The sequence below is a fragment of the Aptenodytes forsteri genome, unplaced genomic scaffold (genome assembly GCF_000699145.1).
Source record: "Aptenodytes forsteri isolate BGI_AS27 unplaced genomic scaffold, ASM69914v1 Scaffold88, whole genome shotgun sequence".
Classification (NCBI taxonomy): domain Eukaryota; kingdom Metazoa; phylum Chordata; class Aves; order Sphenisciformes; family Spheniscidae; genus Aptenodytes; species Aptenodytes forsteri.
Genome location: NW_008795948.1, coordinates 474,268 through 488,017, shown reverse-complemented (window position 1 = coordinate 488,017; position 13,750 = coordinate 474,268). Strand labels below are relative to the sequence as shown.

Below are 13,750 nucleotides of genomic sequence, written 5' to 3'. Positions count from 1 at the left end.
CCAAGACAGCCCTCGCTGGCACGTCCTGCGTCCAGTCCCTGCGGGACCCTGCCAGCGGTGGCCCACCCCATGGACGTGACAATATTTAGGCTTCTGCAGGACGCTATTTTTACACGGCAGCGAGGTGTTGGCTCGCCTCCCGCCTGTGCGTGGGTGCTGCAGGAGTCATCTGACCCCTGGGCGCGTTGCCTCCGTGCCAGCCCGCTGCCGCAGCCCCCGCCCCCCTGCCACTCCGGCTGAGCTCCTCGCCGCCGGCCGGCCACCACAGCAGTGGTGCTTCTGGTGGCATTTCCCCTCTCGAAGGGAATTAATGCGGGAATGCCGGAAGATACAGGTACAGTGTGATGACTCCACATTTTGGAAAGCCTAGACCTGAAATGACTTGTTTTTCATCCGGAGCTGCGGTAACGAAATCATTGATACTGTCGTGAGAATAATTATTCTGTGTTTATGTGGAAACACAGCAGAGTGGAGGAAGATGGTTAAACATTAATTTTAAATTATGCTTCATATTCTTTTAATTATATGAATGATGATTTGGAAATTATAATGATACTGACATTTAGCTGACAGCTCGATTTGAAAACTTTCCTCATTTTATTTAATTTAAATTGACCTTAGAGTTTATGTTAGCTTGTAATGAAAAAAAAAAACCTATTGCTTTATGCAGATATATTGGAGTGCTGTTCCTGTATCCTTTCTCGTAGTAATCTTGCTAAACCCATACAAAAACAGCCTTTATATTGCTGCAGTAATGGTTCCTAAAATTCAGCAGAGATTTTTACTAACTGCCTTTGGATTTGGTAAGTATTTTATTATAATAACGAGGGCAGGAGGTTAGCTTGTGCTAGGCTCGTTTATGTGATGTGAATTTTGCACTGAGCAGATGGTGTGATCTGGAGCTCTCGTGTGCCGTGTACTTGTGCTGTGTTGCATCTCTTATGCATGGTTGTATTCACATTCTGCTGGATAACACCTCTCCTTTGTCTCTCATCCCATAAAGTCTGTAATTAGCAGTAAAAGCACAGGTTGCTTCAGTTGTGCTGTCTGCCTGCTGTCCTGTAGCAGCTATAGGTTTCTGGTTTGATTATGGTCCATAGGAAGTGCTGGAAAAGGCGTGCAATCCTTTCCTCAGTGCCAATGGAAAGGCACTGTAAAAGCTGTTGTTTGTAAGTAGTAGCAGCAGTTATACATTTCAAAAAGCAGCGTGATTCTTGAACCGTGTTATTTTGTATTTTTGGACTATGTGAATGAATTCAATTAAATAGAGACCTATTGACATAAAGATTTATTGAATTTGCTGAATTGCCTGTCTTACGGTATAGGAACTAAAGAGAGAAGCAGTAATAGTGCTTTGCTGCAGGAGCTACAGCAGAGGTCTTGGAAAGAGCAGTGAGCATTTCTGGGGGGGCGGCTGGACCTGCCCGGTGCAGAAGAGCCCTGCTGGGGAAGCAAGCGAGCTGGTGTGCACTGGCATGGGGACAGTTCAGCCCTCTGTATGGCCAGCTGGAGGGCTCAAGAGACTACGTAATGTGGACATTCAAGGCAAAACTTCTTTAGCTTTCCCTTTATCCTTGTGATCTTCTGCTTTGTTGTGAGATGTAAGGAAGAAAAAGGTATTGCATTATAATGACAAGGCACTGTAAAGCATGCAAACACGTTTGAAATGGCTTTTAACACAAGCTGCTAATTGAGAAATACGGTAAAACAGGTTACCAGTAGATACTTAACATGCTGTTGCAGAACATCTGTTTCTAACACGTCTGCTGCTCAGGCAGGTTTGGTGCCCGTCCATTTGGGCATGTGTGCTCCCTCCTGCCCTGGTGCCTGGACCACCGGGGTGCATGGCCGGGCAGGGCTGGGGCCAGGGAATTGCTCTTCCCTGCTGCCAAGCGTGGTCAGAAGGATGGATGGGGAAGGCTTGTGGAGTTCTGCTTCACAATCACTCTTCTTCTCATCCTTTCCGTGGAAAGGATCATTGGGGTCTCAGGCCCCCACAAGACTCCGTATGATTCACCAGTTCTTAGGAAAAAGAAAAGAAACCAAAGCCCCTTATCTGAAGTAAATTTATAGCTCACACCCATGTAGTTTTCTGAACATCGTATGTATTACCGTTTTACTTATTACTGTGTTATATTATCCTCACCCCCACGCCAGCACTGGAAGAACTCCTAGTCACTGTATTTTACACACAGACACAAGGCAGGGAGAGAGCAGGGGCCAGCTTTAGGCATTTAAAACCAGGAATAATGCTTCATGGGATATTTAGAGGCACTTAAATGCTTGTTTCCTTTGCTTTCATCTGGGTGTTTTTAAATCCAACCCCGAGTGTTTTGACTGAGGCGACAGAAGAACAGTTTGGCAAAAAAACAACTTGAACTCCAATCTAATTGTGGTCGGGTGCTGCTGCACTCATCTGCTTCTCCTTTAATCCTGCTCAGAGACGATTGCAAATTTAATTCCCCTCTGGGCTGCCATGAACCACACCCTCCCCAAATGCTTGATACAGCATTTTTAGCAATCAGTACTCTGTCCTGTTTCTCAAATACTTAGTGACTAAAGGCATTTGGGTCTCATATTGGTTTATTCTGATTTTCAGTCACCACCTCTACCTATAGAGATGAAAGGTTTCAGTGTCAACACAGAGATAATTTTCTGCTAATTCCTTCATGCAGAATAATATCCGTTATCAGAGCTGTGCATTTTTGGTTCAGAGTTGGAATGTGGCCTGTGTCTTTGTTGAAAAACTGGACATTATTATGAACTAAACAGCTGATACTGGTAAATTTAGATATTAATGTCTTTTTGCTCAAACAAAATGTTTCCATCTCATGAAGTGAATGTAATGGGTCGTGAAGAGGGATGTTCCTGGTGAATTTATAGAGGAGCCAGTAGTGCTGATAGTTGCTAAAGAAAATTGATGTAGCTTTTCTGCTGACGGGGGGTTGCTGTTGAAGGCAAATGATGTTATATTTGTATGAGCCTGAAATGAAAGGCTTGCACTTTTTAAACCCAACCTCAAGAACAGGATAAAAAAAAAAACAAAACACAAAAAGAACAGGGGAGGGGACACACACCCCCCACACCCCCCGCCAATCCCTTTGGTTTTCCTTTTGCCGTTGTCTTCAGGCTCTGGTTCTGCACTATCCATCCAGGAACCTTGGTGAGGAATTAGCACTTTCCCTGGATTGAGAGGTAATTTGGGGGATTACAAAAACTTGTTATTTAGGAATAAAGTATTTATTCACATAAATGTTGTCTATCCATTCAAATTACACCTTTGTTTAATTCACAGTACTCTTTAAAATAACCATATGAAATATTACAGAACAGAAAGCACCTGTCAGACCTAGTGTTCAGCTCTGGGGGCCCCAGCATAAGACAGACATGGACCTGCTCGAGCGGGTCCAGAGGAGGGCCACGAAGATGATCAAGGGGCTGGAGCCTGTCCCCTGTGAAGAAAGGCTGAGAGAGTTGGGGTTGTTTAGCCTAGAGAAGAGAAGGCTCCAGAGAGACCTTATAGCGGCCTTCCAGTACTTAAAGGGGGCCTACAGGAAAGATGGGGAGGGACTCTTGATCAGGGAGTGTAGTGACAGAACAAGGGGTAACAGTTTTAAACTGAAAGAGGGTAGACTTAGATTAGATATTAAGAAGAAATTCTTTACTGGGAGGGTGGTGAGACAGGTTGCCCAGAGAAGCTGTGGATGCCCCCTCCCTGGAAGTGTTCAAGGCCAGGCTGGATGGGGGCTTTGAGCAACCTGGTCTAGTGGAAGGTGTCCCTGCCCATGGCAGGGGGCTTGGAACTAGATGATCTTTAAGGGCCCTTCCAATCCAAACCATTCTAGGATTCTGTGACTCCAATATTAAATTGTGTCATTTGTCCCTTTGTCACTTCAGTCTTCTGTAATCACCAAGAGCAGTAATAATAACATACTGTTTTTTAAGAACAGGCTTAAATAATGTGGAGTAAATAGGATATGTGGCCTTTTTTTGTGTCCGTATATTGAACAAAGCAGGTGAAAGTCTTTAAGCCTCGTATTTGAAGTTTGATCCAAGATTGAACGTATATTCTTAAGCATGAGACTTCTTAACTTTTCAGTACTTGATTTCTAAGCTCAGTAACAGCTTCTATGGGTCTTTATGCTAAGTTAAACCAAAAGGCACCAAACTGGAAAAAGCATTAGGACTGTGTCGAATTCTGCAGTTTCTGGCCATATGTTTCTTCATCAGGTCTGTAATCTACCATGAAGATTTTTCTCATTTGGCTACCCAAAGCCTGATAGCAAAGGGGTTTGTCATCCTCTGTGTGGACCGGTCCTAGATGGGATCTTTTGCCAAGGGTTTGATTTCCCTCAGCGGTTTTCTCACAGCAGAGAGAAGATGACGAGAGCGCGGCGACATTTTTCCGTTCCAGGCTCCAGAGTAGAGCGTGACCAGGGACTCACGAATCTTCTCCCTTCTGCCACAGCCATCAGCTTGTCTTGTGCTGTTTCCAAAACACTCGTCTCAGCCAAATCTTGTCCTCAATCCTGGCACCTCATCCTGGCCCCCACTGCTGTTAATTCCTACTTAGTCTAGCAATGCCAAAGGAGCTGTGTTTATTCAGAAGGGGTTTTTTTTGACCACGTTGTGGATTTTCGTGGATCCGGTGTACCTTTTGCAAAGTCCATCTCTGTCAGGCTTCAGCCTTTACTCCAAAGTACTTCCAGAAACAAGGTGCTATGCTTTCTTTTTAACATTGAAAACCAATATATTTTATCCTATCCTTTTTTCCACCTTTATAAAAAGCTTAAACAGTTTGACTGAAATTTTCCCTAAAGAAATGAGCTCAAGAACACCAAACATGAAGAATGTCAATATAAACGGTTGAAGTTTGGCAAAGTTATAAGCACACTGAAAACATCATTTTACAGTTGCCGTAAGGTTGATAACGAGCGATACCACTGTCCTCTCTTCGCCATGATACTTACAGCAAGTGCATATGTCTCGAGCAAGCAGTGGAGGAGTAAATTTGAGGAATGTATCTTATTTGACAATTTGTTTAATGAACCATTGCTAATTCAATAAGCCCTACTTTATCCAGAAATACAGAATTATGTACTGCGTAGCCTGTTGGAGGGAGGTTGAGTCTTGACATCAGAAATATGTGAGCACCAGACATTTGGCAAGATTATTGGCAGTGATGTCCCCAGCAGACAGGTTTTGTATGCTGATGAAGTGCTGGGGAAAGTGTTTGCTAGTTCCTTTCTTGCCAGTTTTTGTCCTTGTCAAAAAGTATGTGCAGTCAGATCTTTTTAGGGTTTAAGGATTGGCGGAGAGACCTCTGGTAGAACAAAATGCAGTCTGGGAGAAAGGGAAGTTTGGAGAATCAGGCATTCATTTGTATTTCTGTTCAGGAAAAGTCATTTAAAGTTAAGAAGGTAATTTCTCATTTCGTTAAATTCTGTAGATCAGGATATAATATAATTTCTAGTCAGTTATGATCCTTTGAGTAGTCTCAGATCATTACATTCTATCAGTAATTCACTGTTTCACTCATTAAATATGTTGATTGTATCTTTTGCTGCTTCAAAGACTGATTTTGATACATAAAGGCATAAAAGTACAATGCTGAAAATTGCCATGTAAACATATTTCCTTAAAAATGATTTGAAACATAAGGTAAAATTTTAAGTTGACTACTATAGTTAGTTTGCTAAAATTGTGTCACTAGTTGCAATTTCAACATAAAGCACAATGTATTTTAAAATATTCAAACTTAAATTAATATATCATTAATTACATCATTTTGTTGTGCTAGATGAATGAATATTTAAAACTGTCTTCAGAAGCGCAGTTTTATAATGAGCCCAAAGGCACTGTATTCCCACTGGGGTTTTGTGTGAAATATTGATTAGCTTAGTTCTGAACACAGAGGAAAGCAAAATAATTATTCATCTGTCTACCATGCATATTTTAAATATGATTTGTGTTACTTCAAGACTAATGGAAGAATTCCAACAGAAATACTACATCTTTTCCTTTTTAATTTATTTTATAGAGTTGTTGGGTTTTTTTAAATTCTAAATCTTGATCCAGAGACCTGTAGAGAAGCAAATGTGCTAAATAGTCCTGCCCTGTAGCTCTGGACACTGAGCACCACATGCAATGTGGAAAGCAAAACTTTCTGTTTTCTGTCCCTTTGCAACAATTTTCAGTTTGCAACAATTTTCACAATTGTTTCACAATTCACAAAACAAATTTGCAACAATTTTCAATTTTCTGCTGCTTTGCAACAAGTGCGGCATTGAACTCCCAGGTGCAAGAAAACAAACAGAAAAATGAAGTTTTCTCTGGAAATGTAACAATATTTTCACTGTAGGGAAAGGTGGTATGTTTGGCTTGGAGGGCTGCCCTCGGGGCTCTCCAGTGGTGCATCTGGGTCCCTCCAGCATATGCTCTGCGCTGCGGCTGGGACTCCTTGGCCAGGTTACTGCCCTGCCCATGGGACACACCATGGAATGAGATTGCAGCCATCTGCGTGCCTCCGCACCGGCCAGGTGCTGATGCCTCTGGAGAAGATGCTGCTCAGAATGCCTTAGCCACGGGAAGAGTCAAGCATTGGGGGGGGAGGGGAGTCAGATGTTTAATCATTCCAATCAGAATTTTATATTTCAAATGAAACTTTTTAGGTCAAAATGTTCTGAGTGTGGTCAGCTCTTTTTAAGTCAAGTCTTCCATGAATTAAATGCTACAAATTTGATGCTTGTTAGTAATTCTGGAGGGAGCAAACCTTCTTTATCTATAGTTATAAACTTTTAGCAGCTACTCTACTAAGTAACTCAGGAAAATACTCTCTTTTGGTTTCTTAGAGGGTTGCTTCTTTTTCAGGGTGGGCAGTTGTTTTGGGCAGGTTACAGTAAAGAGAAATTCTCATGTCAAAAGTTAAGTATTGCAAAGTTCAGAGTTTTCTCTGTTTTCTTTTGAGGAATAAGGCAGACATTCGTATTAGCTTGAACCATGTGCACCGTTTGCCCTGTGTAAATCTGAGCATCTGCCTTTCTATAAACTTCTAATTGCCTCTCATGCTGTGTTGTTTTTATTGGAGATATACTTAATTATAGCCAGGGCTTCAGTAATAGCTCCAGAGTTCACATTGCCTTGAGCAGGACTTTTTTGACAATCCCAGAATGCGTAATTTCAGCAGACAAGGCAGAATGCTAATGGGTGGTGAATAACGCTACGGGCAGCTCAATCCCATGTATCTCCTTGGGAAAAAAAACCAAACCACTTTACTTAGTAGAAAGTGCTGGTTTGGCAAAACTTGCAGAAACTCCCCTGGAAGACTGGGTGGAAGGCTCAGCATCTCACTGAAATACTGACTCCTTAAAGTCGGTGTACGTGGAAACGCTTTTTAGGTATCACCACAAGGTGCCGGCCGTGGGGATGAGGTGAGAATAGAGGAGGAAGAGCAGCAAGGTCAAGTATTAGAGAATAAAAGCTGGACGATGCTCACTTACTGATTTTGGTATCGTCTGTTATCATATGTGTTCATAGTGACAGTACCATCACTGGCCTCTCTATACCATCCCTGCCTATGGTGAAGGTATAGACATTACTGGGTTTTGGTTTGTTTGGGTTTTTTTAATTAAAATCAATTCTATGGCGTTTTTTCCCATCTCTTTTTCTTTCAGAAGCCTTTTTTCTGAAATAGCAACTCTGATATTACAGTAGGAATAGAAGCTAAAGATCTCGGCCAATCTGAGTTTAATCCAGCCTCTTATAAATTGATTAATCGTGTTGCAGCAGTCCCATACAAAAACTTACTTCCCAATTTTTTTTTTTGAATGCTGATGAAAGAAAAGGGTTACGCAGCAGTGGCATTATCCCTTGGCTAAACCCTGAAGGGAAACACATCTGATTCCCATTTATACTTAGTGTATTGACCTACAAGAGGTTGCTCCATCTTGACTGGTCAGTTGGTAAGTTTAATTTGAAGCTAAAATTTTAAAAAATTCAATCACTTTGAAATAAGCAATGCAACCTTAGAATAAGCATGCCGCATTAAAGAAAAAGAATGTCATTAAGTGTGTAATGTACTTAAAATGCTTGATTTGTTTTCCTGTTATTAGTTCTTCTTCACATCGGAAAAAAGCCAAGTCTGTTGAGTTATAGTGCAGCCACTTTATAATTAACTGCCTTGATGTTTGCTCTCTAGACTCCTAAGTACACTGCAATAAAAAATTGATGCAAGTACTGCAGCAGAATTGCAAGAATAAGGTCATATCTCACCTGTTCCACATAACACATTGGGATGCCAATTTATAGTTATTATCAACAGCCCAATAAATGCAATTTCTAATTTACATCACAAGATGGCAGCAAATTTTAATTCAGTTAATATTTTACTAACCTAGATAAACCTAATATCTTGAAATCATGGTTTTCTTACAAAATGACAGCAACCTTTGTTTAATGATCAGATGTATGTGGTGTTTACAGAGATGTCAATGTTTCAGAAGTATGAAGTCAAAACATCTACAGAAATTTATTTCTATCTGTAAATCAATTAAAAAGGCAATTACCTTGAACTTTAAGGATCAGTAGCTCACAGTGTAATAGTTACTAATTCCCATTAAAGGTATTTTGGATAAAACCAGTAGCTTTTATCTATAGTCTTTGATTTTTTGAAGAGAAAATGCAACAAAGCATTTTTTGAAATTCAGGCGGCGGCTCTCAAGACTTGATCATGTGGATTCTTTCCTCTATAAGCAATTCTGATTTATGTTTGAAATGTTTGCAGGCGTGAGCTTTGAAAGTTATGAAATGAGAAGCTTGGCTCAGCTGCTTTAGCAGATCTTTTCTCCTGTGCTGGCCAATACCAGAAGTTAAAACTATTTTATCTGCTTGACCTGTTTTGTCCCAGGTGTTAATTGTCATTATCTGTAGGTCTTACAGAAGATGTGTCTGATGGCCTTTAAAATGCTCTACCTTTTGTTTTCCCTTGCAGTTTCACAACCACAGGCTGTACATAGCCAACTGGAGAAGCCATCAAGTACTGCAATTCTCTGCAATAACTGTGGAAACCCATGCAAAGGAGAAGTTTTGAGAGTTCAGAACAAGTATTTCCATATTAAGTGCTTTGTTTGCAAAGGTAAGTGTTTGTGACAGCTCTTCCTATGAGTAGGGCATTAGCACTGGGCATGTGACTTCATAGTCCTGGAAACTTCACAAACATTATTTTACAATCCAATCCATGCCTGACAGGATTTACTGTAAACGCTATGACTGCTTACTGTAAGATTATAAACATCCTAAATCCTAAAAGTGGAGCATGTTTTGAATGGATATAAACTTGTGGAGTTTACTATAGAGTTGGGACCTGAAGAAGAACAGGTTGGGAGAACTGGTAGTGAAACACGGCATGGGGTTAGGAGAGAATGAACATTTACAAAGAAATTCGGAGGGTATCCCTCTCCCAGCTTTCTAATGCATGCCATGGGATGGGCCATGGCCACGTCTGTTCAGACTCTCTTGTGTTGGACTGTGATGTTTGAATGCCAGTGTGAGCCTCTGTGCTTTTCCATTTTTTGGGGGGAACTACTAGGTTTGCTCCAGGTTAGTGCCTGGCTGTGATCTAATATTGACACATTGTGAATGGTAGCAGGATGGTCAAGGAAACAGGGAATTAACCGATAAAACACCCCTTCTGTAGGTACTTGGTTGTTTGAAAGATTATCTGGAAGTTGCAAATATCTAATTTGTTTTGACTGTACAAATGAGTAGATGTTCACTGATGTTTACTGGACAACCTGTTTGTTTCATTATTAAGCAGTATTTCAAATGACGTTTATTAATCCTTGTAGTACAGCCTAGAAACATGAGCATGGCTCTGGTCCCAGCTGTGTTAATGTGACTATTTCCATTTCTATTTAGAGGAAACTATCAGAAAGAAAACTGTCATTATCTGTCAGCTACACTGATATTTTTATAAATCCCATGGGATTAAGTATATAGTATTCAATACCTGAGTCAATCTTTAATGAGTTAGATAGACAGGATTAAATGTTCAGCTCAATAATTGTGTTCTTTGCAAAATTACACAGCAAGAAAAATAAGCATAGTGCACTATCCTAAATAGCAAAAATATTCTGGTCACCTATTCAGAATGAGAATGGTATTTAAAGCAGAACACAGCCCGTACATACATCTTTCAAACTCTTTTAAAGCCACCTGTTCTTATGGCAAATTTTATTATCAAATTGGTTTTTCAGACCTAACTCGGGAAGAGAGCAGCTAATTTGTTATTCAGGAGTCTTGTCTCCTGCATGAAGTCTCAGTAACATACTGGTATGTGCTCCGTATAATTATCTCGATGAAATCCAAGCCCCCTTTTATACAGATCTGCTATAAGAAAACATTGAGAAGTCCTATGGAAGGAAAGAGACACAATTATACACCCACGTTTTCATTTCATAGGGCATCTCCTTTTAGAGGTTGCCAGGTCACCTGCAAATGCAGCAGGAGGATTCTGAAACTATTCACTGATCCCAAATTTAGGCAGTGCGGAGGCTTTTTTCCCCCACCCCCATGCAGAAGATGATGATGAACGTACTGTAGAAGCTGTATTACCCCTACCTGTCCATAAGAGATAAGAAGGAGTTTGTACGCTTCAGGCAAATCTTGGATAAAATGAGAAAAAAAATCACTATGTTAACAAGGAAGAAGCAGTGTAGCGTCTGTCAGCCACCCATCAGACTCAGCTGGCAGAGGAGGTAGTGTCAGAGACGCGTGGTTAAACTGCTTCTCGGTGTCAGGGCTTTTGGAGTACTTATATTCCTCCTTAATAATCATTTTGCTAAGTGCTAAGTTTGCACACATGGTTGTCTTTCCCCATTATTTAAATGCCATAATTCCTTTTATCACTTTTCAAGGGTTTCCATCAATTTACTGGCATCCTTCTGGTATCTGTTTTTGTTTTGTTTCTGGGTTTTATTTGTTACTTAAGAAGCATATGTTGCTTTCTAGTGTGGATTTACTGCGTTGTTACATGAGAAAAGCTTAGGAACAGAACAGAGCACTGAACATACATTTCACTAGCTAACATAAAGGGGGAAAAAATCAGGTTAGGCAAATGTGATTTGGGTTTTTAATCATGTGCTCAAATCAATGGATGAAAAAATAGAGTTAATGTGTTAGGATTTAGCAAAAAAATGGTACTCAGTTCTCCTGGTCAGTTGACCCCTTACCTCCTTTCAGCCTTGGAGGAGAGGTTCGTGCCACGACCCCTTTTCTCAACCCCTTTTCTTGTCATGCTGCTGGACTGTTGTGCATGGGCAGGGTGATGATCCTGGGAATATATTTACCTTACAGTTGACTCCTCCCTGTGGTGCATTTATTTTGATGGTACTCAGTGATGCAGTTTGCCCCCTCTCACCTCATCTGCCAAAGATAGCACCTTGAAAGAGGCAGTGTGTCCAGCGTCCAGCGCAGCCGCAGGACAGTCCCAGGACAGATTATCTCGCGTGTGGGCTAGCTGCATTGCCCTGCTAAGCTGCCTGCCTGCTTAGGTTGACTGCCTCTGTATTAAACCACTTCATAGCCTTCATCAGAAAACCTTAGCTATTTCTGAAACTGCAGAAAATTACATTCTTTCTCACAGTATTTACAGATATGTGATGACAGAAACCACAAACTGACAAAGAGCCCATGAAGAAGAATGACAAATGACTATGTCTTGAGAGGGTGTCTAGAGGTATTTGAGGTCTGTTTGAATGACTTGATCAGTGACAGATGATATTACACTGGAAGAAGTCACACTTAACCTTTTTGAATATGTGTGAAATGTTAAACCATTTCTTTGATAGTGTTGGATAAATTACAGGGTTTCAGGGGGGCAGAGACATTTAATTGTTTCATTTTTTAAGGGTAGAAAGATTTTTTTGTATATTGCCATACTGCCGTCTGATTATTCCTATGGGGACTGTGAGTATCAGAATGGTAACAGCAAGTATGTAGGTGCCTTTTGTATTTAAATTAAATTATATAACCCAGGAAGGTTAGTATGAAGTCACTCATTCCCATCCAGTTCTTACATTCCCCAGATAATGATTCTAAAGAATTCTAAGAAAAGTTTTAAAAATCAAATAATTCTTCTTAGTATTCAAGATTGAGATACAACTCCAGATTAAAAATTTTAATACCAATACTGTGAACATCTGCTAGTTTTGCTCAGTATCAAAGTTTAATAGGACTTATGGAGGTAAATAGGCATTATAAATAAGGTTTATATCCATATCTATTTGTATATATTGTTTCTTGTTAAAGCGCACATCTGATCTGCTAGTAAAAGGTTGTAGGGAACATGCCATCTAGTCTCACTTCAAATTTTTACTCAGTCTTTGTTTTAAAATATCTTCAATTTTAATCGGGTTTAATAAAAACACAGTTTATAATAGAAGTCGATGCCTTTGAAATATAAGGCAAACATTTTATTCATTAGACCTCACGGGCTTTGGTTCCCATGTTTGTGAATTCTCTTCTTATTTCTTACCGCTGTAATGAAAGCACCAAGGAAAATGACAAAAGGTGATAAAATACTGATGACTCAGACTATCAAATTAAAACAAATTGTGTTGTCTAGTTCATTCTGAGGGTGTCTGTCAGGTCAGGACTGCTTCTCATACGGGGTATGGTATTAGGCAAGTACTCACTTGGAGCTCGATTACAACGGCATAATTTAGTGAGCCAGTAGAGAGACAGACTAATGTAGAATTGTAGATAGGCGAGATGTAGGTGCTGCAATTATATTATCCTGGATAGCCTCTTTGATCTTTCATAAAGACAGAAATTACCTTGTTTTAGGAGTATTTGTCAAGTGTTTCTTTTTCTGTGATGTGATTGCATCCCGGCATTTCCAAAGTAGCAGTAACCTATGTCAAATACAGTAGTTAGGAAATACTGGAACTGTGAATCAAAGCCCAATGTTTCTAGGAGGTCTGGATAATTTGATTACTATAGCTTTATATAAAATCAGAAAGTACACTTTACAGTATTTTATATAGTCACTCTAGCAGACCAAATAATGGACAATCCATAGTTTGTTTGCAAATCTATTTGCATGCAAAAATCCTGCAGCCTCCACCCTAGTTAAATGGGAAAAATCCATGCAATCCTGCAAAAAGCTGTTCTTTGTACAAGAGTACTCATACGTGAGAAGGACCATAACTCATATCTTTGTCCTTTACTGGTTTGGTCTTGATGAAATGAAGTAAGCTCGCAATCTGAGCCACAGATGTAAAAACATGACTGTTGTGCTATAGCAGTGTGGTGGGTTGACCCTGGCTGGAGGCCAGGTGCCCACCAAAGCCGCTCTGTCGCTCCCCTCCTCAGCTGAACAGGAGAGGGAAAATATAATGCAGGGCTCGTGGGTTGAGATACGGACAGGGAGAGATCACTCACCAGTTACTGTCACGGGCAAAACAGACTCGACTTGGGGAAATTAGTTTAATTTATTACCAAGCAAATCAGAGTAGGATAATGAGAAATAAAACCAAATCCTAAAACACCTTCCCCCCACCCCTCCCTTCTTCCTGGGCTCAACTTTACTCCCGATTTTCTCTACCTCCTCCCCCCGAGTCTTGCAGTGGGATGGGGAATGGGGGTTGTAGTCAGTTCATCATGTGTTGTCTTTGCTGCTCCTTCCTCCTCACGCTCTTCCCCTGCTCCAGCGTGGGGTCCCTCCCACGGGAGACAGTTCTCCATGAACTTC

General features: G+C 40.6%; 1 protein-coding gene across 5 annotated transcripts in view; it reads left to right on the top strand.

Moving 5' to 3' along the window:
• The first annotated feature begins 208 nt into the window (after window positions 1–208).
• The window catches only part of ABLIM2 (actin binding LIM protein family member 2), a 123,384-nt gene continuing 109,842 nt past the window's right edge, over window positions 209–13,750 (top strand). For 4 of the 5 annotated variants that reach the window (XM_019473687.1, XM_019473686.1, XM_019473685.1 and 1 more), the window contains exons 1-3: window positions 209–334; window positions 671–803; window positions 8,990–9,133. In XM_019473687.1, the coding sequence (XP_019329232.1) occupies window positions 311–334; window positions 671–803; window positions 8,990–9,133 (301 nt within the window). In that variant the 5' untranslated portion in view covers window positions 209–310. The remainder of the gene's footprint in view (window positions 335–670; window positions 804–8,989; window positions 9,134–13,750) is intronic. The other variant, XM_009285363.2, reaches the window with a different exon arrangement.